At 45.4% G+C, this 27,985-nt stretch overlaps 1 protein-coding gene across 2 annotated transcripts in view; it reads right to left on the bottom strand.

Moving 5' to 3' along the window:
* Positions 1-27,585, bottom strand: part of rnf144ab (ring finger protein 144ab) — a 35,918-nt gene extending 8,333 nt beyond the window's left edge. Inside the window, exons 1-4 of one of the 2 annotated variants that reach the window (XM_063223470.1) lie at positions 27,328-27,585; positions 4,292-4,500; positions 1,327-1,431; positions 939-999 (exon numbers count right to left, since the gene is read on the bottom strand). In XM_063223470.1, the coding sequence (XP_063079540.1) occupies positions 939-999; positions 1,327-1,431; positions 4,292-4,468 (343 nt within the window). In that variant the 5' untranslated portion in view covers positions 4,469-4,500; positions 27,328-27,585. Of the gene's footprint in view, positions 1-938; positions 1,000-1,326; positions 1,432-4,291; positions 4,501-13,232; positions 15,435-27,327 lie in introns of those variants that run through there. The other variant, XM_063223471.1, reaches the window with a different exon arrangement.
* Positions 27,586-27,985: the final 400 nt, after the last annotated feature.

Genomic DNA, 27,985 nt, shown 5'->3' on the forward strand with positions numbered 1-27,985 from the left:
AAATTTCCTAATATCAAGTTGAAACAATAATTTTGTCATTAGTCTATAATGCCAAAAGGTAGGTTATGCTAAGCACAATACATTCCCCTCCACTTGAGCCGGTGCGAGCACAGAGCAGACTTGATATCCAACATTCATGCAGAACACCATTTTGTGTTTCTCTATAGCCCTCCGCTCACACTGCTGAAGGGAGGAGAGATTGTGAATTGTTAAGCACAATTATTTGTCTTTAAAAGAAATATCGGCTAAAAAAAAAAAAATCAATATTGACTGAAATAATCGTGATATTGATTTTTCTCAAAATCAAGCAGCCCTTGCTGCATGTAAGGGTGTTCTTCAGTCTCCTCCTCTTGTCTACAGTGCTCCTCTGGGGCAGTCTATTTTAGGAGCCTGTAGGTCAAGGAGGAGGATCATGAAGTGGAAAGAGAGCACAAGGAGGCCAAATAGTGACCTCAGAAACACATTGCTTACAATAGAGTAGTGCACCACTCTGGAGCAAATGGGCCGTTGGACTATAAATACGTAGTGACCTTAGACTAGGGCTGGTTAAGAATGGATCACCCTATTATGTTTTTAAATAATTTCTCATATTTTCTCATATTCTCATCTCTTGTTTGTTATATTGGTTTCAGAAAGCACAGACAACATCGCACACTATGACTTTCATCGGTTTGTTGTTGTACATATTGGCAATTCAAATGGACAGTCAAGATTTTTGTCATGGCCATGACGATTTGATGGCATGCACTACTACATGAAATTTTAACATTGGTTATTTCATTATGTACTGTAACGGAGTTGCTTAGTACTGTCACATCTGGTGTCCGTACTAATATGGTAAATATCAGCAACATAGAGAGCTAATAATTACGCAGGGCGAGTGCTAATCTTACTGATATGGTAAATATGAACATAAAAAACTCATTTTGTGTTCTCACCTTTCTCAAAGCGTAGCCGCTGATAGCGCTGTAGCACCTCTGATGGTACCAGAAGCTCCACCTGGAGACAGATGAAATGAAAAGATGAAAAAGAATTCGAACTTAATGAAAGGGTAATCATTACAAGAAGACAGCATTATGAGAATAGCTTTGTCAAAGGAGAGGACCAGTTACAGTGGCACGGAATGGTTTTGTAATTATCTCCTTGAAAATTGGATGTCTTCTTTAAATTTGTTTAAGTGCCCATCACTGATTAGAGTACATTAATTACGAATTACTAATTTATTTATGGGCATTAGCTGTGGTTGTACCACATGACGTGTGCTACTACTAAAACGCCATTGACCCATACATACAGTATGTGTTGATGAGGAGTTAGCGAGCTCACCTCAGTGTCCTGCAGGACCCCCTGGCGAGGACAGGCTGAGTCTGGGCAGGTGATGTCAGTCTGGAGGCCCTCTCTGATCAGCAGCTCCGCATACTGCCTCAGACACTGGAGAGCACAACACAGGAGGAGCGGGTGGGGTGGATGATTTAGTGTGGATATTGTTGTGTCTGTGGTTATAACAGGTTTTTCTTTGGGTTTTAGTAAACGCACACCGTTTGAGGTGCGTACGGCAGACAATAGACTCAACTTGAAAAAGAATGGTCGTCGCACACTCAGGACTTCATGCAGTTATATTTAATTCGACCAACGTTTCGGCTTACGCCTTCAAGATGACCCTGATGAAGGAGTAAGCCGAAACGTTGGTCGAATTAAATATAACTGCATGAAGTCCTGAGTGTGCGACGACCATTCTTTTTCAAGAATAACAGGTTTTTAAACAGGTTACAGATGGCCCTACTGTCGCACCAACGGTAGAGCACTCCGACCCGGGTTTGATTCCCGACCCGGGTTTGATTCCCGACCCGGGTTTGCGGCCGACCCGGGTTTGATTCCTGGCCCAAGTACTATGCCGGCCTTTTCCCATCTCTCTCTCCCAACTCACTTCTCTCTCGTACACTGTCATATCTAATCATACTGCCGCAGACACTGGAGAGCACAACACAGGAGGAGGGGGTGGGGTGGGGTGGATGATTTAGTGTGGATCAGTGGAGTAGTGGGGATTTTTAAAGTGGGGGGTATGCAATTTGTGACGTCATCAAATAATTAGGCAACTTATAACGTCAACACCCCACGTACTATCCTACTGACCTACTGTCATTTGTTCTCTGTTTTCATCCGTTTGGTCCATCACCTGCAATACTGCTATGTGCTCATTCCTATTTGTATTCAAACATGGGCAGAAGTTTTTTTTTTATCTCACCTCAGGAGAAGTGGATGGACTGCATACCCCTGCAGACCACGCCCACTACACCCCTGGTGTAGATGTAAGGATGTTGTTGTGTCTGTGGTTCTAACAGGCTTAAACAGGTTACAGATGTGGTGTAATGGTTAGGTACTCGTACAGTACATCACAGGGTTGCAGGTTCCCTTCCCCCCATGGCTGAGGTGCCCCTTGAGCAAGGTACCAGCTCTAACCCCACACTGCTCCAGGGACTGTAACCAATACCTGTACCAATATCTGTAAGTCACTTTGGATAAAAGCGTCAGCTAAGTGCAATGTACTGTAATGTAATGTTTAGATGCGTTAAGGCATGGTCCGTCCCTCGCTGGTGCACGACCCTCACGGCAAGCCATTCCACCTGACACCATTGGTAGTGAAGGGGTGTAGACTAGAGTTGCTGTGCCAAGACTCGAACCCAGACTGTTTGAGATACTAAACTGGGGTTCTGAGTGCTACACAGAGGAATCAGACTCATTGCCACAACAGCTAGTGTGCATCCACAACCCTTGTGATTATCACTCTATCACAATGTCCAATACGTAGTTCTGGACTTAAAACAACTTTTAAACTTCCCGGAGACTGACTTCAACCGGATAATGAGGCTCTGTGTTTTTTTTTTCTTCAAATTTCGCCATCCCGAGTGTTTATAAAATAGGAAATGAAAATGGCACCGTTCAGGAATGGGAACCGAAAAATTCTGATTCCAGGCCTAAATACTCATCATCATAACTGACACAACTCTTTCAATAAACCGATCACAACCAATTAGTCACCCAACCCTTCCTAAAGACACTTGTCATGGCAGGACCATGTGAATAATGGTCTATATGAACTTTATATATATATATGAATTTTTATTACAGGCTCTAGGCCCAATAGGCAGACACACATCATAGTATACATAAGGTCTGACTTCAGCTAGGAGGAGATCGTCACCAGATTGCATTCCATTTGCCTCATTTCCTGAATGTCATTCCCAATTCTCTCAAGCTCATTTCATAGACATCTGTGTTGAGTTGAATGTATGAGAGCTATATAGGCTTAGTCCCTTGCTCTGTAATGCAGTGTAAATTAACGTAAGGCATGCTACGTACAAGGTGTGTCTGTGGTCACTTCTGAGGAGGTAAACATTTCCCTATGAGCACAGCTTGACAGCACATTGCATTATAATATTACAACAAGTCCGGAGGACACATTACTGGCTGTGTGTGTCCACAAAGATATTCAATAATCCAATTTACTGCAAATGGAACTTGACATATGTGGCATGAAAGAGTCTGAAACATGCCATGTGGAACATTAAAGTGACAGTATAAGTCAGCATGTGACGGGAAATAATGTACTAATAGTATGGTCACCAGCATGGATGGATGTTGCAGGGGATGTGTGTGTGTGTGTGTGTGTGTGTGTGTGTGTGTGTGTGTGTGTGTGTGTGTGTGTGTGTGTGTGTGTGTGTGTGTGTGTGTGTGTGTGTGTGTGTGTGTGTGTGTGTGTGTGTGTGTGTGTGTGTGTGTGTGTGTGTGTGTGTGTGTCCAGCTCAGTGCAAATACACACTGACAGCGTGTGGGGGTGCTCATTCTTTGTGTCTGTGCACATGTACTGTATTTCTCTGTGTCTCTGTGTGTCTGATTTCCCACACAGAAAACTAAGCGAGGATGGTCATTGTGCTGCCATGTATTTCTGGGTTTGTTGTGTGTCCTATGTGTTGTATGTGTTTGGACGTGTTTTTCATAGGCAGTTTGTCCATCTGGAGACGGAGGTGCCATGTATATCCATAGAAAATATTAATTGGACTGATTAACTAATGATCTCTCTTACAACTCTGCTGTGATTTCCAGCAAAATTACGATCTGTGTATCTTTTCATGGGCTGCTGTCCAAATAAAAGTATGCATGTGTGTTGTAGTATGTGTATGTGTGTGTGTGTGTGTGTGTGTGTGTGTGTGTGTGTGTGTATGTCTGTCTGTCTTGGGCATGTATGCGTTTGTATGTACTGCATTTACATGTTGTGTATTTGCATACTCACTGCTGTGCAGAAGGAGCATGAGCACTGGGTGAGAGAAGTCATGTGATCGGGCGTGAACTCTCCCAGGCAGAGTCTGCAGGACAGCAAGGGGACCAGGGCCATCTCGGCGCCGTCGTCGCGCCCCTCATCCTCCGCCACCGTCACCGAGGGCTCCTTCACCATGGCGTCCGTTGTCATGGCGACCCAGCCCCGACCGTCACTCACGCCGACTGCGGATGGAAAACACAAAAGATCAACAAAGCTCAGTCTAGCTGTCATAAGTAACCAGAGGTGGGGACAAACTGTAATGGTCGAAAACTCCAGACATGAGACAAAATCACATTTTTAGAGTAATCAAAGTCAAGTCGGCTTTATTTTCAATTTCTTTACATGCGCTGGTCATCCAAAGAATTGAAATTACGTTTCTTACTATTCCCGTCTATGCTGTCATTGAACTAAATCCCTGTGATTTGTTTAGAAGTTGATAGAGTGGAGCATAATGAACCATACCCTGGACGTATAAGCATTTCAAAATAGCATGTGCTGTACGCATAAGAAAAACATCATAAATACCACATAAACATTTCATCCATTTGTGCCTTATGTGGCTATGCCTGTCTTTGCAGTATAATCCTCATTTGTTAGATTTGATTTGATTTGACAAGCCAGATTGGCTATGCTCTGGCTACGGTGGATACGCTATATAAGCAATCCAAGGGGTGTCATTCACACTGACGCAGCTCACCATTGGCTAGAGCAAGAGCCAATCAGAGCACCAAATGTGTTCATCATGCCACTACACACGTGCACTGTCTGGTACAGCCCACGTACAGCAGATGAAACACAAGTTAGAAATTCAATTTACTAACAGCAGCCTACACTGTATATCTAGGCTGAATGGTTTGGCATGGATTACACACAGATTGGAAATTTAATCCAAACGCAGCAGGATAGATCCTCAAATACAGCCTTTAACTGACAGATGATTCATGAAATGAACCATAGATCTCATGTCTCTTAAGTATCCTATTATCTCCAAATACATGCAACTGGGAAATTTGTGTGTCAAGCTTTCAAACAACAAGAAGTCAAACCTACAGAATGAACATCTCACAAATCACCAAGAACTTGATCTCTCAGACATGGCAAAGATTTCAGAAAAAACGCCAGTAAACTCCTTAGATTTGCCATCATATACTCTAGGCTCAGTGCTGCAGTCACGTCAGCAGCATGCAAAAATCCAGCGACGTTGCGTCACAACCACCAGGTGGCGTAGGAGCGTCACCAAGAGCAGAGCCGACAGCAATGTCCCCTCTTTGGCAGAAAAATACCATCACTAATGGATGCATTACATTAAATTACGTAATGATTTTACGTAAACACCAACTGTGGCTACATATTGTGATCTGTACAGATAAGGGCAAAGAAAGAGGAATTATAAAATGGTGTGTGTGTGTGTGTGTGTGTGTGTGTGTGTGTGTGCGTGCGTGCGTGCGTGCGTGCGTGCGTGCGTGCGCGTGCATGCGTTTAATACCTGGTGAATGGATAGTGGAATGACTCTGAGGCAGATGGAATTTGTGAGTATTGAATGAGGAGTTAGAAGATATAAATCCCATTACTACACTAGCCAAACAGTTACTACACTAGCACACACACACACGTTTGTGTGTACGTGTACGTGTACGTGTACGTGTACGTGTACGTGTACGTGTACGTGTACGTGTGTCTGTCTCACGCACGCACGCACACACACTCACACTCACACTCACACTCACACTCACTCACACACAGTGCAGTGCAGTGCAGGGATGTTCTGTTCTGAACAAGAAAAGGGTTTTATCCACAGAGGCATATGAATTGTGCAAGTTAAAAATAGAAATGGGGAGCTGGGAGTAAGCAGCAGATGCGGAGAGAGAGTAGTCTGCCCTGATAGCACCAGTGAGGTCCATTAAAGCGGTGATGTCAGACCCTGCTTTTATAGCCTAGCAGGGATACACCACAGCACACAGTACAGGACCATCCCAGAAGCTTACTTGGAGACACCTCAAGCGCCTCTTACTGTTAAGACATACTGTAGCCAAACCACACACCACACACGCAGACGCAGACGCACGCACGCACACACACATGCACACGATAGTGTTCTGTAGACTTCTCATTAGATAGATTGTATCAGACAAATTCACAAACACACCCACAAAATGTGATATATTGTGGAAAAGAAACAAAGCCAAACTAAAGAATGCTACCACCACCATCACCATCACCACCACCACCATCATCACCACCACCATCACGACCACCATCACCACCACCATCATCACCATCACCATCACCGCCACCAGCAGCTAAACCAGAGGAAGAGGAACTAACAGCAATGGAATGTCTTCCATATGCCATTCTCTACTCTCTATAGTATTTCACAGAAAGTGAAGAAACGCGGTGTTGCAAAAGAATAGCAGCGTTGACATCTGTCAACTGTCAAACTACGAAATTCGCCAAATTTCAACTTCTCTGAATATACTTAACGGATATTTTGTTGCAAAACCATGGTTTCTAACTGATGTGCATCTGTGGTGCATGGAGGTAACACTCAAACAGATCCATGATCCCTGGTGCGTTAAATCGAACCAACACTGTTGTATGAAAACCAAACCCTTTTCATGATGCTTGCACCACCATTAGATCAGTTTGTTCTTTTGGCTCTAAGGGTCACAGACAGTTTGTCAGATGTCCTGCAAACACAGAATTCAAGCCACATCGAATACCGTTAAGCATGGCGGTGCAAGCATCGTTATATCGGGACATAGGGATGTTTTTTGCACTGTTGGTCCTATTGACTGCATACCCGGGGACCATAGATCAGTAAGATCAGGTTGATACCCGAAGGTAGATTTTTTTTAGTACATCAGGATACTAGAAGAAGTCATGCTGCCATATTCTGAAGAGGAAATGCCTTTGAAGTGGATGTTTCAAAAAGACAATGACTCCAAAGATACTGGTAAGCAAGCAAAAAAAAATGGTCCAGACAAACAGCTGCATCCAACTAATGGGGTAGCCAGCACAATCCCTGAACCTTAATCCCATACAAAACAACTTGTGGGCTGACGTAAAAATGCTGTTTATGAGGCAAAACCAAGAAATGCAGAGGAATTGTGGAATGTATCACAGTGGACCTCGGCTGCAATACCTGCTGACCGTTGCCAGAAGTTGACTTTATGTCAGGGTTGCCAGATGAGGCTGATGATTATCAGCCCAAAAAATGCTAAAAACCCGCCTAGAAGCACAAAATCCCACCCAATTCTATTGATTTCTATGGCAAAAATTGGGCGTTTTTTTCTGCTAAATGCCATTTTTACCCGCACACGGCCATCCTAAGCAGCCCAATTGGGCGGGAAACAGCCCAATCTGGCAACACTGCCTTACGTTTGCATGTTGGCTCTCTATGACTCCTGCTGCGGAAACCACAGATGTGTCCATGGTCCTGATTCTCTTTGTACCTGTACTTAACAATGTGTGAAGGAGGAAGCCACTGCATTACACCACTACGTCCCAGCACAAAATGTGGAGGCTCAGCATTGTACACTGAAGTGCTGAATGTACCAGATGAACTCCTTTCCTTTCTTTGCACTCTCTCCTTTCTCTCATCATCGCCTCTCCTGCTACACTACCCCCAGAGAGAGAGCGATAGAGAGAGAGAGAGAGGGAGAGACAGAGAGAGAGGGAGAGACAGAGACAGAGACAGAGAGAGAGAGAGAGAGAGAGAGAGAGAGAGAGAGAGAGAGAGGGAGGGAGAGAAAAAGAGATCTCTTGTTTAGCACTGCAGCTCTATTTCTCATGTGGTGCAACCGGCTGCAACTACACCACACTCAGAGACTTTGAGAAATGGGAGAGCGAGAATGGGCTAGAGCACAAACACAGTAGATATGCTATGTAGACAGATAGATGTACGCCAACAAACAGACAGGCAGAAGTATGGGCAGATGGATATAGATAGATAAGATACTGTAGATTGAAAAAGATTTCAAAAAGAGATATCCAAATAGCTGCTCATTGCCCAGTGAGCTAAAACAGAACCGATTGGAAGAGAGACTGCTATGGCTCTTGGCTGTGGGAATTGTGCACATAGGCATGCGTGTGTAAAAGTGTGTGTGTGTGTGTGTGTGTGTGTGTGTGTGTGTGTGTGTGTGTGTGTGTGTGTGTGTGTGTGTGTGTGTGTGTGTGTGTGTGTGTGTGTGTGTGTGTGTGTGTGTGTGTGTGTGTGTGTGTGTGTGTGTGTGAGTGAGTGAGTGAGTGAGTGAGTGAGTGAGTGAGTGAGTGAGTGAGTAGGTGAGTGAGTGAGTGAGTGAGTGATTCGTAGAAGCAGACAGACACAGACACACAACTGGAGGCTCTTGTGTAGGGGAGGTCGCTTATTTTAGCACTATGGGGAACACAGAGATACGGAGAGATAGAGAGAGAGAGAGAGAGAGAGAGAGAGAGAGAGAGAGAGAGAGAGAGAGAGAGAGAGAGGGTGAGAGAGAGAGAGAGAGAGAGAGAGAGAGAGAGAGAGAGAGACTGTCAGCGTACATAGACTATGATAGTGCACCACAGTGTCTTGCTTCAGATAGCGGCGCTTCAGATAGCAGATCTTCATTATGCATCCAACTTTTCCTCTCCTCTCTCCCTCTCGGTCTCCGTTTATCCATCTCACCACCTCCACCACCCCTTCTTCCTTGTCTACCTTCCTCACCGTCCCCCTCCTCTCTTCTGCCTCCCTCCCTCTTTGTCAGCCCCTCTCCATCCCGCCGGCTCCGTCTCCCCATCTCCGTCTCCACCACCTCTCCTCTCGCCGCTCTACACACGTCTCTGTCTCCCCCTGCCATCGGCATGCCTCCTTCTCTGTCTCTTCACCTGACAAGCGGAGGTCAGAGGAGGCCCCCTCCACCTCCTCCTCCTCCATCGCCTCCTCCTCCTCCTCAACCCCCATCCACCCAGAGCTTCAGCACTCTCATTTCCATAACGTCAAACATAAATAGCAGCCAAGCTGGGCAGGGGAGGCAGGCAGGGAGATATTAAGACAGGCAGGGAGGCAGGCGGGGAGAAAGGGAGACAGGCAGGTAGGCCGGTAGGCAGGCAGGGAGAAAGGGAAACAGGCAGACAGGCAGGGAGACAGGCAGACCGGGAGACAAGTAGGCAGGCAGGTAGGCAGGGGAGAAAGGCAGGCAGGCAGGCAGGCAGGCAGGCAGGCAGGGCAGACAGGGAGACAAAGATACAGGCAGGCAGGTAGGTCGGGAGAAAGGGAGACAGACAGGCAGGCAGGGAGACAGGCAGGTAGGCAGACAGGCAGGCAGGCAGGCAGGGGAGACAGACGTACAGGCCGGGAGACAAGTAGGCAGGCAGGTAGGCAGGGGAGAAAGGCAGGCAGGCAGGGCAGACAGGGAGACAGGCAGGCAGGCAGGGCAGACAGGGAGACAAAGAGACAGACAGGCAGACAGGCAGGGAGAAAGGGAGACAGACAGGCAGGGCGGGCAGGCAGGTAGGCAGGGGAGGCAGGCCGGGACACAAATAGGCAGGCTGGCAGGGGACAAAGGGTGACAGGCAGGCCGGCAGGCAAGGAGACAAAGAGACAGACAGGCAGGGGAGAAAGGGAGACAGGCAGGCCAGCAGGCAGGCAGACAGGCAGGGAGACAAAGAGACAGACAGGCAGGGGAGAAAGGGAGACAGACAGGGGAGGCAGGCAGGGAGGCAGGGCAGGCAACAGAGACAGACAAACTAGCTACACCGTGCCCTCCTAGTGACGCAACACCTTCAGTGTTGCCTCAAGTCAGGCCAGGAGGAATACATATATATCGTTTCTGAGCTCCAGAAAAATCGGAAACTCCTCTCACTTTGATGGGAAACATACAACCAGTAGCAAAACCAAGGGAGGTGGGTCAACCATGGTGTTTGGGAAATGTTAATTCTTATGCTCTTGGTCAGACCAAGTCTCGAAGAGATTTAAAAGTCGAGGATAATCAGGCTACAGACAGGCAGGCAGGGCAGGCAGGGCAGGCAGGGCAGGCAGGGCAGGCAGGGCAGGCAAAGAGACAAAGAGACAGGCAGGCAGGGGAGACAGGGGAGACAGGCAGGCAGGCGGGCAGGCAGGCAGGCAGGCAGGCAGGGGAGACAGGCGGGCAGGGGAGACAGGCAGGCAGGGGAGACAGGCAGGCAGGGGAGACAGGCAGGCAGGCAGGCAGGCAGGGGAGACAGGCAGGCAGGGGAGACAGGGAGGCAGGCAGGCAGGCAGGCAGGCAGGGGAGACAGGCAGGCAGGCAGGCAGGCAGGCAGGCAGGCAGGGGAGACAGGCAGGCAGGCAGGCAGGCAGGGGAGACAGGCAGGCAGGCAGGGAAACAGGCAGGCAGGGTAGGCAGGCAGGCCTGCAGGGGAGACAGACAGGCAGGCAGACAGGCAGGCAGGCAGGGGAGACAGGCAGGCAGGCAGGCCGACAGGGAGGCAGGGAAACAGGCAGGCAGGGCAGGCAGGGAGACACTAGGCGTGGGGGGCAGGGGGGGACAGATAAGAGCCATTGCATAACACCATACCACAGCTTCCTCAGCCGCTATATATACTCCACTGTATGTAGGTTAAGGCCAATTAGCCTGTTACCCAAAACTGTGTTAGAGGTCCATGAGGGTCTCAGTGTTGTGTATTGTATGTGGGTCAGATATGCAGTGCACTTAAATATAGTTTACACGCACGCACGCACGCACACGCACGCACGCGCGCACACACACGCACACGCACGCACGCACGCACACGCACGCACACGCACGCGCGCACACACACACACACACACACACACACACACACACACACTCCTGATTCCTTCCTGTGGCATGCATCCATTCACTACACTAGTCTTGACCAGTCCTCCCCTCACAGTGGTACTTGGTCATAAGAGCTTAGAGCACCCCCAACTTTATCTTTTTCCTCAAGACACGAGGAACACCAGCTGCATCGCCTCACTCTAGTGCAGGCACACTCTAGACTACACTCTAGCGCAGGCACACACACACACACACACACACACACACACACACGCGCACACACACACACACACACACACACTGAGCAGTGTTTCCCATACACTGAGGAAACTATGGCGGCCCGCCATAGTTTAAATTTGGCCGCCATAGTTAACGAAAATGTAAAAAAAAAAATAATAATAATAATTTTAATTTTTTTAAAAACGATTTCCGTTTTTGTTACAAACGATTTAAATTACGATTTCCTTCGCATTTTCCTCCTGGAGTAAATACATCCTATAGAGAAAACCACAAGTGCTTGAAAGACAGAGGGATCAAAAGCCTAGTCAAGTTGTTATAGTTAACTTGGGTTTGGGAGCAATATAAAAAAAAACTTCAGAGGGACAGTTGGGATGAGTTTACTAACACTCCCCAGGCTTTGTTTTACAGTTGTAATGAGTTAGGTGACAGGCCTTCACGGGCTGCATAAGTTATAGAAATGAATGTGTAATGAATGTGAATATAGACATAAATGTGTAATATGTTGTTCAGCCCTTTTAATGGAAGGAATTTTGAAAAACTGGCCCTGTGACCAGCACCCCTCATGTAGAATGTGTACGCCTATGTGTGTGGGGGAAAAGGCATAGCCTGCTGCAACACTTGTCTATGCGTTACACACAGTGATCTTAAATTCTTATCTCTGCTCCTATTTTGTTTTATTATTGTTTTCATTATATAGACCCCTGCATGAGGGACGAATGAAACTGTGTTGTAAACAGAAATGATTCACTGTACTGCATTTATTGACAATGACAATGTACTACTATTATACATGTCATGGGTAAAATGGGTAGCCTTATTTCTCAAAATATAAATGGCTGAAATGTAGGCCCAGGCCTATAGTTTCTCCATGCGCCAATGTCATACTGTACTCATTGTTTTGCCGTTTTGCATTTACGCTGTGTGAATGACATATCAACTGACAGGTCTGTCAGTCGCATCCCTCCCAACAGCATCAGTAGTCAAATATTACATAACATTACATTGCATTACATTTGGGCCTAGGCTATACTTTGCTGATTTTGCTTTAATCCAAAGTGCACTAAACTCTCTCACTCTCTTCCTGTCATACTCTCAATGGTTACATTACATTACATTACACTTTTATCCAGAGTAACGTACAGATACAAAAGGGTATTGGTTACAGTCCCTGAAGCAATATGGGGTTAGGTGCCTTGCTCAAGGCCACTTCTGCCATGGAGGGAGGAAGGGATTGGTAAAGGTGGGATTCGAACCTGCAACCCTGTGACTGACTGACATCAGTTCTACAGTCTAACTCCTCCATAACCAGTACACCACGGCCGCCCCAAATTGCCCTAAGCAACAAGAAAACGACACAAAACGCCCTTAAAAAAAAAAAAGAGAAGAAACTCCAGATCTGCCAGATCGATCAGAGACAGAATAAAAAGGCTTGCGTTTGAACTGAGAAAACAAAGTCAGCAGAGTGTTCGAGAGAGCTGATCTTTTCCCACAAAACTGGACAATTACATAACAAGACATCTCAGACTGGGCTATTTGCCGTGATGTGATAAGGTCATTGAGGAGGAAAAGCAAACGCAGAGGAAAAACAAAAGCCAGCACAGAGGTGGAGGGAGGGAGGGAGAGAGAGAGAGAGAGAGAGAGAGGGGGAGAGAGAGAGAAAGAGAGAGAGAGAGAGAGAGAGAGAGAGAGAGAGAGAGAGAGCGAGCGAGAGAGAGAGAGAGAGAGAGAGAGAGAGAGAGAGAGAGAGAGAGAGAGAGAGAACAAGAGAATGAGAAAACGAGAATGAGTCAAGACCCTGAAAGGGCGAGTGTGTGAGAATGTCTGCATGAGAGAGAGAAAGAAGAAGGTAGAGATTAGAAAAAGATAAATATTAGCAAAATAGTAGAGGAAGAGATAGTACATTAGATAGAATGATAGAAAAGAACAGAGCTTACAGTACTCCGATAGCAAGAACCTCAGAAACCTCTCCACAGTGGGGCAGACAGACAGGTCGGGTTTGAAGAGACGAGAGCCTCCACTGACACTCGACACTACATCCAGTCAGCGCCTCAATGACACGCCAAGAGGAGACGAGACGAGACGAGACTAGACGAGAGGACACTGCAGTCCCTTTGGGTGACCACTGGGTTAGGTGTCCTCATGAAATCATAGCCCTCTGCCTGTCTCAGCTACATACACTCTGCTCTAAGCCAGCCTGCGTTGACTGCTGAATTGAGTGTGTCTGGGTGTGAGGGGAGCAAAAATAAATAAACATGTTTTTTTTGCAACTCTAGTCTGCTCAAGGCTAGTCAACCCCTCTGTTACATCACACTTGGAGAGTGCAGGGTTTTTTATCACATTTTTTGCTTCCTGCCTCAGCAGCAGCAGTCTAAAAAGCCCCCCACTCCTTCTTCAACACATGCCCTTTTGTCCACGGCCTGCCAGCGCAAACACAAGCGGCCTTGGAGCATTAGTGCAAGTTCTGCCAAGAAGCCTCGAACCAACGTTGCGTCATCTAGTCATTCATTGCCACTGCACTGCACTGACTGCTCGTCGGCGACTAAACCATGTCCTTATAAGGCCTCAGGTGGATCAAAAAATACCATGTCTCCTGGTGCCTACTATCCTAATTTCTCCTTCCTTCCTAGGCTGCACCATGGCCCATCTGGCATACATACGTGTTTAAGTCTATGTCCCGAGTGGTGAGTTTGACCTACGTAGGTGTCTTGGGCACAGCGGGAATGGAGAGACTTATGCAAGACTGCTAAGACCTGGACTGAGACCAGGGTTGGCACTGAACACTTTTAGACACAATATCCCAGACAGTTGTAACCTTTGACTTTGGCAGTAATACGTGGTACAGAAACACTGAGGTGGTTTTAGGCAGTTGCAAGTTTTCAACGTAAAGAACTGATCAACTAAAACTGTCTGGTGTATTCAGCTTAGCCTCTGTTTCACAGGTTAATGTTATTTAATACTTTATTAAATCCAGGCCTCTTGGCTAACGCCTCCAGACAAGATTTGTAAGTATTTATTTTGCTTTGAGATTAGGGGCACTAAAACCACATTTAAACTGAAATCAGCCTCTGTGTGTACAGTTGTCCTGCGGAATTCTGTATTGTGATGGCAATAGCTACTGTATGTAGTAGCAGCGGGCAGTTGAGACGTGTTTTCATGTTACATGTCAATAAAGCTCAATTCATTATAATGACATTTTGTTGAAGTTTATTCTCCTGTATAGGTCATTGATATTCATATAGTCCAATCATTTTCTGGATTAAAAAAGGGAGAGTAAAAAAGGAGAGTTTGGTCACAGATTTAGCTCCAGCATCCACCCAACAGTGGCAGGACCCAAAATCTTCGGGAGAAGATGAGCTAATAGATATAATGCAAAAGCAAGGATCCACCCTCCCAGAGACAGAGGGAAACATCAATGGAAATATCAATGTATCCACCTGACGAAGGGTTAACGCCAACATGAAAGGAATGTTGCATATTGCTGCACTTATGGATTTTATCTTCTGTATTGCACAGGCTTGTTGGTGTGGTCCAGTACCCAGACTGTAGCCTCATAATGCACAGTCTTCTGCCAGTGGAATGCTCTAATAGTCGTTGAATAATACTTTACTACCATAGTGTTACACTCCGACAACATGCCCTTAGTAATACAGTACATTACGACTTGAGCATTGCCATTCTGGTAACACCAAATTCATGACGTTCAGAACATTCAGAAAATTTCAGAAAAGGGGCTGAATGCACTAAATAGTGGACGTATCCTGTAAGAGTTCAAGTAAGAATGTTTTTAAGTGAAAGTGAAAGCCCACCTGGGAAACTCCAACTCCCATTGTCATTTTGACACAGCACTCCACAGCACACAACAAAATTTCATTCATGCCTCACCCGTGCAGGTGGGCAGCATCCAATGGCATGGTGGAACAGTACCTACTCCGGGCACCTCAGTCATGGAGGAGGATGGGGGAGAGCACTGGTTAACCCCCCCCCCCATCAACCTGGCGGGTTGGGGGTAGAACCGGCAACATTTGGGCTATAAGTCTGACGCCCTATCCGCTTACCCATGACTGTAGTTTCTTCCGCAGAACCACTCCACCATAAAAAGGCCTGCTAGCTACCCTTGCTAGCATCTCTACATCAGGGGCCAAAAACAGAATGCCTGTGGCTAGGCCTTTTCACCCCGGCAGCAGCCAAACAAATCCGAAGAGTTCACCAAGCTCTTCACAATAAAACAATACAGTGTTAAATCAACCTGTAGTAGAGTTCTCTGGGACCAAATATACCCTGGAAGATGTTAAATCGTCTCTCTAAGTGTTGAATTAGCACTGCACAGTAAATTCTGCAGTGCTCATTTAACACTTAGAGAGTTGATTTGACATAATTTGGACTTAAAGGGACACTGTGTGAGATTTTTTGTTGTTTATTTCCAGAATTCATGCTACCCATTCACTAATGTTACCTTTTTCATGAATATTTACCACCACCATGAAATTCTAAGTAGTTTGAAGTTTGAATTTCCTAAAATAGCCATTTTAAGCTGCAAAAATGACTGTAATTGTACCATAATAGTTAATATTTGTTTATTACTTAGTAACGTTTCATGTAAAGATCAAATTTGGCAACAGGGAGCCTAGTTTCAATGAGCAGCATAGTTGCAGTACCTTTTTTGAAAATTTCCTGCACATTGTCCCTTTAAATGAACTCTTTAAGTGTTGAATTAAACACAGCAACATTTACTGTGTGCATTTGTTTTACTGTGTTCCCACACAAAACCATGCACTAGCCACATCATAACATTACTCACAACAATAATAATGCCGTCTGAGAAACAGGAACTCAAATGCACCATTATTTTTTTTACGAGATTTCCTGCGTAGATTCCAGAGGGACTGGTTAAAACTGTGAGAGATGTGGAACACCCTTGCAGAACACAGAAAGCTGTAAAAAGAAAACAAAACGCCCACATCACACACACAAAAGTGTAGTGGTGGTGGGTGGGAGGTGTCTGTATTTCCCACAATAGCAACTTTTATATTTCCCCTCATACCAGGAATTCCAGCTATTGTTGTGTCTTGCTGCTGTGGCCGAAATCCCAGCAGATGACGATGCAAAAGGATGGAGCGATGCAGGACTGCACCACTGCCCTACAACGTGAAAAGGCTGTGACTGTGCATTGCTCCAAACTGATTAAAATGACTTGAACATGATTGTGCTGTCCAGCCTAAGAAGTTTTAGGTATACTGTATAGTTGACATGTGACTGTTTTGTTAATCTATTACCACAAGCTTTGCAGATCAATCATTTATTATTGTACTGTGCCATACTGTATAAGAAAGGCATAGTCCATCTATGAATCATTTTATAAGCTTTATATAGATCTCTTCTCATATGGGGAGATGAGAGGATGAAGGGCGGGAATGGGAATGAAAAGAAAGGGGGCACTGTATTTTTTTGGGGTCTGCTGGATTTTGGCCAAAGTGAGACAAGAACATACATTAGATGTGCCTCCTGCTCTTGCGTCGTCTTGTTCCATCCTGTCTCTTATCTGAGTAATGTTACTACGTTGGCACACTTAGCCGATTGGCTAACTGGCACAGATGAAGGAAGGCCTGAGAAGGGCCAAGTCTCCAATCGGTGATCTTCTCAATTCATTAGAATGGATCCACATGAATATCAAATTAGCATCAGAACAACTGGACGGTAGCTTTTAGAATATACATGATGTGTGTATGTGTGAGGGGGTGGATGTGCAGTGCATGTGTACCGTATGCATCTAAAAACTAGACTGCCTGTGCAGTCGCCTTCGACTGCTTAAGGTATATCCCCGAAACGCGACGCTTCCAGTCCCCAATCATTCCTACCACTCCCGTCCACCTTTTCATGAACGTTTATGATAAATACAAAATATAAAATAAATATATTTGATATCTATACATAGATCAATGACGTGCATAGGCTTAAAACCAAATGACTATTGTGAAAATGAAGGAAAAAATGGGGCAAATGGTAACACTGTTTTAATGGTTCACTATTACAGTGGATATACCACATTAGGTACAGTGTAATAACCAGTGTAACAATATTTAATACCACGTCATACCAGTGTGACACCATGTACCAATTTTGTACTTATATCATGTAGGCTATTTGTGTGTAAGTGGTATTACATGGTATTGCATATTTGTACACTGGTATTACACTAGTATTACATGGTATTACATATTGTTACACTGGTTATTACACTGTACCTGGTATTGCCTATTTTTACACTGGTATTACACTAGTATTACATGGTATTAAATATTGTTACACTGGTTATTACACTGTAGGCCTACCTGATATGGTAGATTCACTGAAATGGTGAACCATTAAATTAAGGAGTTACCGGGCAAATCAATCCACCAAGTCAGAAGTTGAAAGTGTTGACCTCCAAACTCGAATCAGTTCATGAACCTACCCTGCAGCATTCACACACCAAATCTGGGACAAATCCATCCACCCGGTCAGAAGTAATGGGCCAAACAAAAATTCGGCCATCTTGAATTCGGCCATCTTGAAATTGTTGACCTCCAAACTCGAATCAGCTCATGAACCTACCCTAGAACATTCACACACCAAATCTGGGACAAATCCATCCACCCGGTCAGAAGTTATGGACCAAACAAAAATTCGGCCATCTTGAATTCGGCCATCTTGAAATTGTTGACCTCCAAACTCGAATCAGTTCATGAACCTACCCTAGAACATTCACACACCAAATCTGGGACAAATCCATCCACCCGGTCAGAAGTTATGGACCAAACAAAAATTCGGCCATCTTGAATTCGGCCATCTTGAAAGTGTTAACCTCCAAACTGTAATCAGTTCATGAACCCACCCTAGAACATTCACACACCAAATCTGGGACAAATCCATCCACCCAGTCAGAAGTAATGGGCCAAACAAAAATTCGGCCATCTTGAATTCGGCCATCTTGAAATTGTTGACCGCCAAACTCGAATCAGTTCATGAACCTGCCCTAGAGCATTCACACACCAAATCTGGGACAAATCCAAACATCCGTTCAAAAGTTATCGCGTTAACACGAAAGACCTTACGCGGCGGCGGCGGCGGCGGCGGCGGACGCGGCGGTGCACGCAAAACCATTACATCCCCGACGCTCCGCGTTTCGGGGATATAATAAATATTCTATACGCATACGAAGTCTTACATAATGGCTGAGTGCACGCATCCTGCATATTGATACAAATGTAGGTGTGCCTGTGTGTGTGTGTGTGTGTGTGTGTGTGTGTGTGTGTGTGTGTGTGTGTGTGTGTGTGTGTGTGTGTGTGTGTGTGTGTGTGTGCCTGTGTGTGTGCCTGTGTGTGTGTGTGTGTGTGTGTGTGTGTGTGCGTGCGTGCGTGCGTGCGTGCGTGCGTGCGTGCGCTCGCGCGTAGCTAGTGATACTGTCTATCAGGCTGGACCGCCTGTGTCACCAGACGTGATTGGTTCAGCCAGCTGTCCACTGGCAGGAGAGTGACGTCACAGTCACAGGGACGGGACCGCCATAACCCCCCAGCTCAGCATAATTAGCCATTTCCTGTTGGGGAGTAGCGGAGGGCCATCCCACTAGCCCCTATAGGCTTTCAGGTCAAGCGTATTTGTCAGTCAGTCCTATCTACAGTAGGACACAGTGACCACCAGTCCTCATTATCTTAAACAGCCACTATAAAGGAGGAGTGAATCAATGGTGTGACTCAATCCATATAGCTCGGTTGTTGGAAGTCATAGAGTGTGATTGCTGGGCAAGGTTGGATGAAAAGAAATAGAACCAACGTGTTAATTTAAAACTATGGCCAAACTGATTGAATCATAAAACAAAAGAGGAACTCATATTTCCTTATGTACCTGACATCTGTTAGATATTGCTGTTAGATATCAGTGTGTTTTTTTTTTGTAGTTGATATTATATACACATAACAGACAGCCCCTAGTGACATACTCGATTAATGTCACATCACCATTTGCACATAAATGTGCATGTGTTTTGGATTTGTGATAATCATATTAAAATGAATGTGTAAACTGAAATTACATAGGGGTTTGCAACCTATTAGCGTTGGCTGATAGAAAGAACTTGTGTTTGTTTCCATAGGGCTTCATGTAAGACCAATGTTATGGTACATTATGTTCCGTCTGTCAGCAAAAGATTAGTTGTCGTTTAGGTCAGCCAGTCTGCTCTCTCTTCACATTTCGTCCACAGTTTGACAAGCCATGTACGAAAAATGCAACTCGTGTAGACCATTATGCAACAAGGGTTAAATATACTGTGTATGTATTTCCAAAATTAAAGTAAGATATGACGTGTGTATCGAAACAGTCCAGGGGCTGAAATCTACACAGTGCATAGAAGTGCCAATACATTGCTGACTGTTGAGAAATTGGGATACAGATTGCTCAAACAATGAGAAAGAGGAGCAGATGTGTGGTGCAGGAGAGAGAGAGAGAGAGAGAGAGAGAGAGAGAGAGAGAGAGAGAGAGAGAGAGAGAGAGAGAGAGAGAGAGAGAGAGAGAGAGAGAGAGAGATACCTGGGAAGACCAATGCAGATAGGGCTGACAACCAGAGAGACCAGCAGGGAGGGAGAGAACACAAGCATGACAAAAAAAAACAAGACGTGCGGAATAACAAAGGCATATTTTTCCTGAAGGTAGCCCGCTAAGCTCACCCGTGGGGAGAAGAACAGGAGGATCTGACTGTCTGAAATCAAGCGCTCAGCTCAGTTCAGCCCAGCAACAGCATGGTACAGGAGCCCGCATGCTTTCCCTTTTCCCCTCCCGTTGTTATCGATGGGATCGGAGTCACAGACAACAACCTAAGCTGCTTAACCGCGCTCCACTGTTCTCAAGTCCATGGCCATGCTTATCTGAACTCTGCACTCAGCATGCTACACAGTCTTACACCCATGGCGTCAATTTTTGACAGAATTTTTTGGTATCGAGGGCATACCTACCACGAGGTCGCCTAGACCTAGACCTTTCCCTATCCTTTACCGTACAATCACACCGCGGGCGTTGCACGCGTGGAAAGATGCGCAAGTAACTGACTTTGTATGGGAGAGTAGGCAGCGAACGAGGCAAACACGCCGGGAGCGTTTCTAGAGGCGAGGGCGTCGAAAGCGTCAAAAGCCGAGGGCGGCAGAAATTGAACTTCATCTAAAAATATGTAATGAGCTCGGCGGCAGCAGGGCGTCAGCCAATGGAATGTTCACATTGTTCTAAACACGAGCTTCGGTTGGTCGAGATTCCTGGCTGAAAGCTTCAGGTTGAATCGTTTGGCTCGTTCAACGCCCCTGACCAGTGCTTTCCAGGCAGAAGTCAGCAGCGTTGTGGCTCTTTTAACGCTGGCGGTGTGATCGCGGCATTACGGCCTGTTCCCACTTTGACGGCCATTTGACGCTCATAAACGCGACGCACCTCCCTTTTTTGACTGAATGCTTCTTGTCGGAGCACATGCAGGGGCGTGACAGAGTACACTGAACAGGAATATCTCTTTCTGTCTTTCTACACGTTTATATCGATTAAGCAAGCTAACCAGCGATCATAACATCAAAGTCTGCCCTTACCTTACTGTGGACATGTGTTTACCTCACACATTTAATAGCCATCACGTAGTTTTGAATGTCGTCAAAATGTACATAATCCTTTGAACATAAGCACAAAGACGTTGCACTTCATAGTTTCTTGTAGTGTATGAATCTTACATTAAAATGTATGATAACCAGTCATAAAACTACTTTTAAGCAGCAAAACATAGCCCTTGGTTTCATGGGAATTCCTCATGTACTCGACAATCATTGGATAACGCTCCGCGTTGGCCGCGAGTAATTAGCATAAAGTAGAAGCTCGCTCAACTTTTTTGACGCGCGTCAACTGTCAAAGTAGCCGCGCCGCGTATCCCAGAAGCCTTTGCGAGGGCGTCGCCGCTTTCCATTGAAAATGAATTGAAGGCGTCGGCGTCAACGCGCTCGCCGGCAAAGTGGGAACGGGCCGTTACCGTCAGTGAAGTTGCTGCCACAAAAAGGTGCTTTGAGTGGCATGTCACTTTTTGACGCCAAGGGCATAGCTTTGACATCAAAAATTGCCGTCCGGTCAAATGTTGACGAGAACATTCAGACAGTGTTCCACGGGACTGAGTTGTACTGGTTAATGAAACATTATGAAATGTGATGGTTAAGAAACCATTCAGACTGTTCTGGATTCAGGGAACATTCAGGCAGTGTTCCACCTGACTGAATTGTGCTGGTTAATGAAACATTATAAGACATATTATTATTCACTGCGATCCAAAATTATACTCAGCCTCATCACTCAGCCTCATCAAAATCATGGGTTTTTTTATTCAATTAAAATTACTATGACCATGCATAGGACAGCAGGCTTTAAAGGTGATGGGGAAAGTGTACAGTAATTAAATATCATTAAATTACAATTCAACTTTTCAAACAAATAGACCCCTTGATTTGTTAATGAAAATATAATTGATTTTCAACAAAACAAGCACTTTTTTATTAGTGGAATGTGTTTTTGACAAACTATCAAAAATCAGTGCCATACAAGTGAATACTGTTATTGACCAACTTGTGAAGAAATTATGTTAACTATTACCCTGTGGTTTTCCCAATATTATGAAAAGTCCCATCTCTCTGCACCCGACCCCACAACATACCTTCAGAGCAAAAGCAAAAATACACAGAAAGTATTCAGGTTCCAAATGGAATATTGTCAGTATTCAGGTTAAAACAATTTCCGGAATTTTCCATTTAAATGTGTGGAGCAGTGTTCTTCAACCAGAACATTCCTGGAACATTACTGCCACATTTAGATAAAAGTAAGAGTTTACACAACCCGTGCAAACAGAATACTGCCACCATTACGTTGAAAATCAGAACATTCCTCGCATGTAACTGCGCTCAGTGTTGGTGTTGACAGAAGGCAAAGGAGGCTCAAGGAAACTAAGTGTGTGTTCACTGTCAATCTAGCAATTGTCTTCACAGGGGGGTATGTCAACCCATTAGCTGACTGTGAGTTGTTTCTACAAGTCAGGAGCGAGATACGTCTCAAGCTCCACTTCAGCAGCTATTTATCTCACCTGCACTGAAAAGGCTGTGTGTGTGTGTGTGTGTGTGTGTGTATGTGTGTGTGTGTGTGTGTGTGTGTGTGTGTCTGTGTCTGTGTGTGTGTGTGTGTGTGCGTGCGTGCGTGCATGCGAGAGAGAGAGAGAGAGAGAGAGAGAGAGAGAGAGAGAGAGAGAGAGAGAGAGAGAAATTGCATTTGTATTTGAAAGAAAGAAAGAAAGAAAGAAAGAAAGAAAGAAAGAAAGAAAGAGAGAGAGAGAGAGAGAGAGAGAGAGAGAAGGACAGAAACAAGAGAAACAAAGCACGAGTAAGAAGAGAGAGGAAGGGAGGGAAGAAAACAAATGGAGAGAAAAGGGGAGTCAAAGCAGTGTGAAGAAAGGAGAGGAGAGGAGTGAACATGTGAGGGAGGGAGGGAGAGAGAGAGGGAGAGGTGGAGAGGAAGAGGGAGGTGGAGGAAGGGGAATTGGCGAGCACAGAATGTTCCTGAAGCTGGGTGATCAGAGAGAGCAACAGCAGCAAGCAATAGGCCTACTCATGAAAGAATCATTCCCTCTCCACTTAGACCATCAGCTGCACAGCAACAGGCTTCAGGTGTGCGTGTCTCTCTACACTCACGTGCATATGGTGTGTGTGTGTCTACACTCACGTGCATGTGGTGTGTGTGTGTGTGTCTACACTCACGTGCATGTGGTGTGTGTGTGTGTGTGTGTGTGTGTGTGTGTGTGTGTGTGTGTGTGTGTGTGTGTGTGTGTGTGTGTGTGTGTGTGTGTGTACTCCACCAATCCTACTTCACTGCTATTGGGGCACACGTACATGCTGGAGCCCTCGCTCAATGTGGGGCCCAAATCCTGGACCACACATGTTTCGACCCCTTTTGCTGGGGTAGTTTTGTTGTTTAGCATTCTTTAGCTACTGTTAGGGTTAATATGAATGGAAAGCTCCCACAAAGATAGGAAGGGCCCCGAAAAGATATAAAGGTTGGGCTATGTGTGTGTGTGTGTGTGTTTGTGCGTGTGCGTGTGTGTGTGTGTGTGCGTGTGCGACCACATGTGAACACAAGGTACCGGTATGTGCGGCTGGGCTGGCCTGCTGCATGTGAGGAAGAAAGACAATCTGCTATCTCTCACCTCATCTCCCTCATCTATGTTAAACAAAACATGCTATTCCCAACCTCGCGCTCTCTCCTTCTCTGAGAAGGCACTCTATGCTCCCTACTACACAGTATGACTAAGCAGCAGACCCAACAGATAGAAGATAACTAGCGTTAATCCCAGAGGGAACTGAGGCATCCGGAGGTTTATGAGACACAAACATGCAGCGCGTTTGTACACACAAGCACGTCACTCTGACCCTGTTGGTTTGGCACTCTGTGGGAAGACGTTCCATCTTCTCTAAGGCCGACTGGCCCGGCCCATTGCCTGACACACAGGCAATTTATTGATCTCGGAGGAAACTGAGGAATCCTGCGTGTTGCACAGAACATGTCCTCTCTATTTAAACATCCGGAAGACATGCATATACACTCACACATACTAATTCCTCCCAAGTTTGGACAATCTGTCTCCTCTTCCATAAAGTTTCTATGTTGGGACGATTTGAAGCAAAAAAGTTAAAAAATAATAATAATAACGAGTACAATTTGAGGCTTGGAAACACTATCGCATCAGATCATGTGGTTGTTTTCTGGACTAAAGGGTAACAGAACTTTGAAAGGACATATCACGATAGGGTCAACTTGCATGCAGTATCTTCACTCTGCGTATCACGATTATCACGCCTAGATACAATGTCGTTACAGCCCTACTGTACATATTAATATTAGGGATTCCAAGGGCCAGGAGATGAAGGAGGAAATAGGAGACATCATTGATTAGAGGCGATAGCACTGATATTTGGTGATTTTTTTCTTCCCCTAACTTCCATAAACAAATGACTTAGACTTAGACTTCTTTATTGTCCATTAAACTTACATGAAATGGAAAATGTGCTGACTGTATGGAAAATGGACAGACACGACAAATAAACATCACAGTCAACACAATGAAGAATATTTTAAATGTGTAGACAATAAATGTGCATCATCTCAATAAGCATCTTGAGAGACATGTACTGTTGAGATGACTGTATCGTATGGATTTCCTATTGAATCCTCACATCAAGAAAATACAGACACACGAGAGGCCAGATTGAGAGAACACAAGAGAGAAGTATGTGCTTATCAGGTCACAAGGGTTTAGGGCTGTAACGATACACTCAACTCACGATTCGGTTCGTATCACGGTCTTTGACCTACAGTTTGATAATCAGCACAATTTTTTAATGTATTATTTTAATTTTTATCTTCACAAAAAACTATAATGATTTATAGGTAGAGCAGGTTGCAAGTTGCTACTGAGTATTAAACACAGTTTAATAATAATAATGAGGATTTGAACCTTGAGAGCACAATTACATCATATCATGTGGTTGTTTTCTGCACTGAAGGGTAACAGAACTTTGAAAAGGTGTATCACGATACTGCCTTCTTGTATCACGATACAGTATCGTGACTCTGTATATCACGATTTCTCGGTTCGATACAATATCGTTACAGCCCTAGTTTCTACTAGTGTACTATTTACTTCTATTCATATTCTAACTAGATCTCATGCACAGTACATGTGTTATATGGGCGTATCCTACATGCATCTCTTGAACTGCAAAACCAGTTTACCTATAGGCTACGGGTACCAATAAAGTAACCTGACCTTGAACTTGTGCATTCTGGCCTGTCACATAATCTGGGTCACCTCACTCGGGTCACCAGCAGATGGTTCGCAGACGTTAAACTGTCCCCTGCTCTTCCTCTATTGCAGGGGTTTTCTTGGTTCTGTGGTTTGCAGGGTATTGCACTCCCCTGTACTGAATTGTTATGGTGGTGCACCTTGAGAACATCTACTACTAAAGGTCCCCTGAAAGGTAAAGATTATGGGTTGGGGATCCTGCCGTGGCTCAAACAATAGGGCACTGCTACACCAGCGACAACAGGTTCGATTCCCGCTTTGGGCTCATTTCCCGATCCTCCCCGTCTCTCTCTCCTTCTCACTTCCTATCACCTTCTCAAGCTGTCCTATCAAAATACAAGTTTAAAACACCCTAAAATAATATATATTTTAAATAAAATAAAACAAAAGATTATGTGTTGGGAATGCCATTTCTTAAGTCGCTCAACCAGAAACAACAGACCTACGCTTATAAGGATTTAACAGTATCTGCACAAAAAAAACACTGGGTGACATCATATTCATGTTGAGGGTGCATGGTGTGTGGTGCGTGGCCCATGGCCTGTGGGGCAAGGGGGTCAGTTGACCAGGGCCCAGAGAAAGGAGGGGCCCAGAATTGGGACCCTTACACAATTTATGTGTTGGGGAGAGGGCCTTTTCAGATGGATTTGTCCCGGGCCTGGCCAATGCAGTCAGCGGCCCTGCCTGTGGGCCCAGTTTAAACTCTGCTGGCACCCCAGTTTGTGGAAAAGGCAAAGCAGCCCCCATCTCACAGTACAGTACACAGCCCTTGACAGAGGCTCATATTGCACTGGATGGAAACTTTTGAGAGGGTCCAACAACAACAACAACACACAAGACAGCTGGTGTTAGTGCTCTTGAGTTTAAGGAAAGATTCAAAACACGTTTGGATCAGCCGTCCTTAATCATTGTGAGCCATCTTCCCTGGTTATATACAGGTAAAGTAATTGAGGGGAAAAAATCAGTCAACAAGCCACTGTCTGGGGGGGATTCTTAGAACAAACAGCTTTAAGTCTCTCTTGATTTGTCAAATGCTGGATAAAGTCAAGTTCTCTACGCCATGCAGATGATGAGGATATCCCAAATGAGAAACACCCAGGCGTAGGCTACCAACAGACAGGGGTTTCCTCATCATGGTGGTAGAGAACTTATATCGGTAATGCACACATGGTGAACCAAGTCATGACGAGCAGAATTGGAGACAACGCACAGCGCAGAACAGCGCAGTTCAGCACATTGAAAGCTATAAGACAACAGCATCACAAACCTCAACAATTCTCCCTGGCAGCGAGGGGCATTGGCTGAGTGTGCTGTGACCTAACCGTTTATGTAATAGCCTATGCCCTGTCAAGAAGGACCTTTAAATCACTCATTCCTTTTATGCCACTGCAAAAGTGAGATGTGATACACTCTTGTCATTTTAGAGCACCTGCCTCCCTCCCTTCAGAAAACCGTGTGGTGTCAAGAAATCAAAACCTTTTCCAACAGCGACTTGCCGTAAAATGGCTTTTGCGCAGACCTTTTGTGCTGACATTACCTTATACCGTGCACTTCTTTTATGAACCTGACATTGCACGATTTAGATACGAGACGATGGGCTCTGCGCTGGGAAACAGAGCAGCGGTGGTTCTGACTCGAACAGCATATCACCAATTGTGCGTGACGGAAAGGTCACAGAGCCTACTGTGCCAATGTATGAATAGTCCGAACCACTCGTTATGTCTGTCAAGTAGGGACAGGCATGAAGGCTACGAATGATTTGGCTCTGCTTCGGGTGTAGGCTATGCAGATAAAGGTCCTAAATCCGATTACAACATGCAGGATGCAGAGGACTGGCTTTGTAGTGGGAACGTTACGTGCTGTCACACGTTAATTATCTAATAAGAACATGGGGTAGCCTACGCTGCCAAACTGGCGAAGATGTAGGCTATACTGTCCACAGATAACCTAATAAATAGGCAAACACATTCGCTTCTCAATGAATAGTAACTGAACACCGTAGATGGGCTACACTCGAATTCCTTGTTTTAGCCTATTTCCAGCACATCGACAATGGCAAAGTACTAAACCGACGAAAGGAAACGCAACTCGGCCGTGCGCCTCTAAGAATGTTTACAGAAGCTCGAATCGCGTCTTACCTCGAACTGAAGGTATCGGCTGTCCCGCTGTTATGACACCAACATGAGTGTAAACCCCACAGTCTAAGCACAGTTGAGCGATGACATGACTGGGTTATGATATTCCTGGGCGTCTCCCGAATGTTGTCCAGTCCGAAATTCAGAGCCCCTTTCGTGCTACGATCAGCCAAGTGCCGTCAGACGTTGTTGGACTGACGCCATTGGGTTGCTTTGGTTGTGTGAGAAGGAACTCAGGAGACTGGACCGATTTTGTTTTTTTCCCTCCTATGTCAGTGAACGCCCTCTGCTGGCTTATGTCCCAGCGTTACGAGTACAGTAGCCTCTCCCCAGATAGCAAAAATGTTCTGGGCTTTTTATGGCCCAGAAACCTTGATTCATCCTGGCAATATGCCGCAATATGCAGGGGTTACTCCCGGGCCTAAAACGGCCCACAAGATTTTGCCGGAATCATGCCAGAAAGCAGCCAGTAGAATGCCAAGAACGTTCGACAGAGTGCCGGCACCTTACCAGATGTTTGCCAGAAGACCCAGAAATGGCCCATGAGCCTACCACAAGATTGCCAGAACACTACCGATTAAAACCCATAAATATGCCGGAATGTATTTAACCTTCCAAATAATAATAATAATAATAAAGAATAAAACCCACAAATAAATCA

Source organism: Engraulis encrasicolus, chromosome 18, assembly GCF_034702125.1.
Source record: "Engraulis encrasicolus isolate BLACKSEA-1 chromosome 18, IST_EnEncr_1.0, whole genome shotgun sequence".
Taxonomy (NCBI): domain Eukaryota; kingdom Metazoa; phylum Chordata; class Actinopteri; order Clupeiformes; family Engraulidae; genus Engraulis; species Engraulis encrasicolus.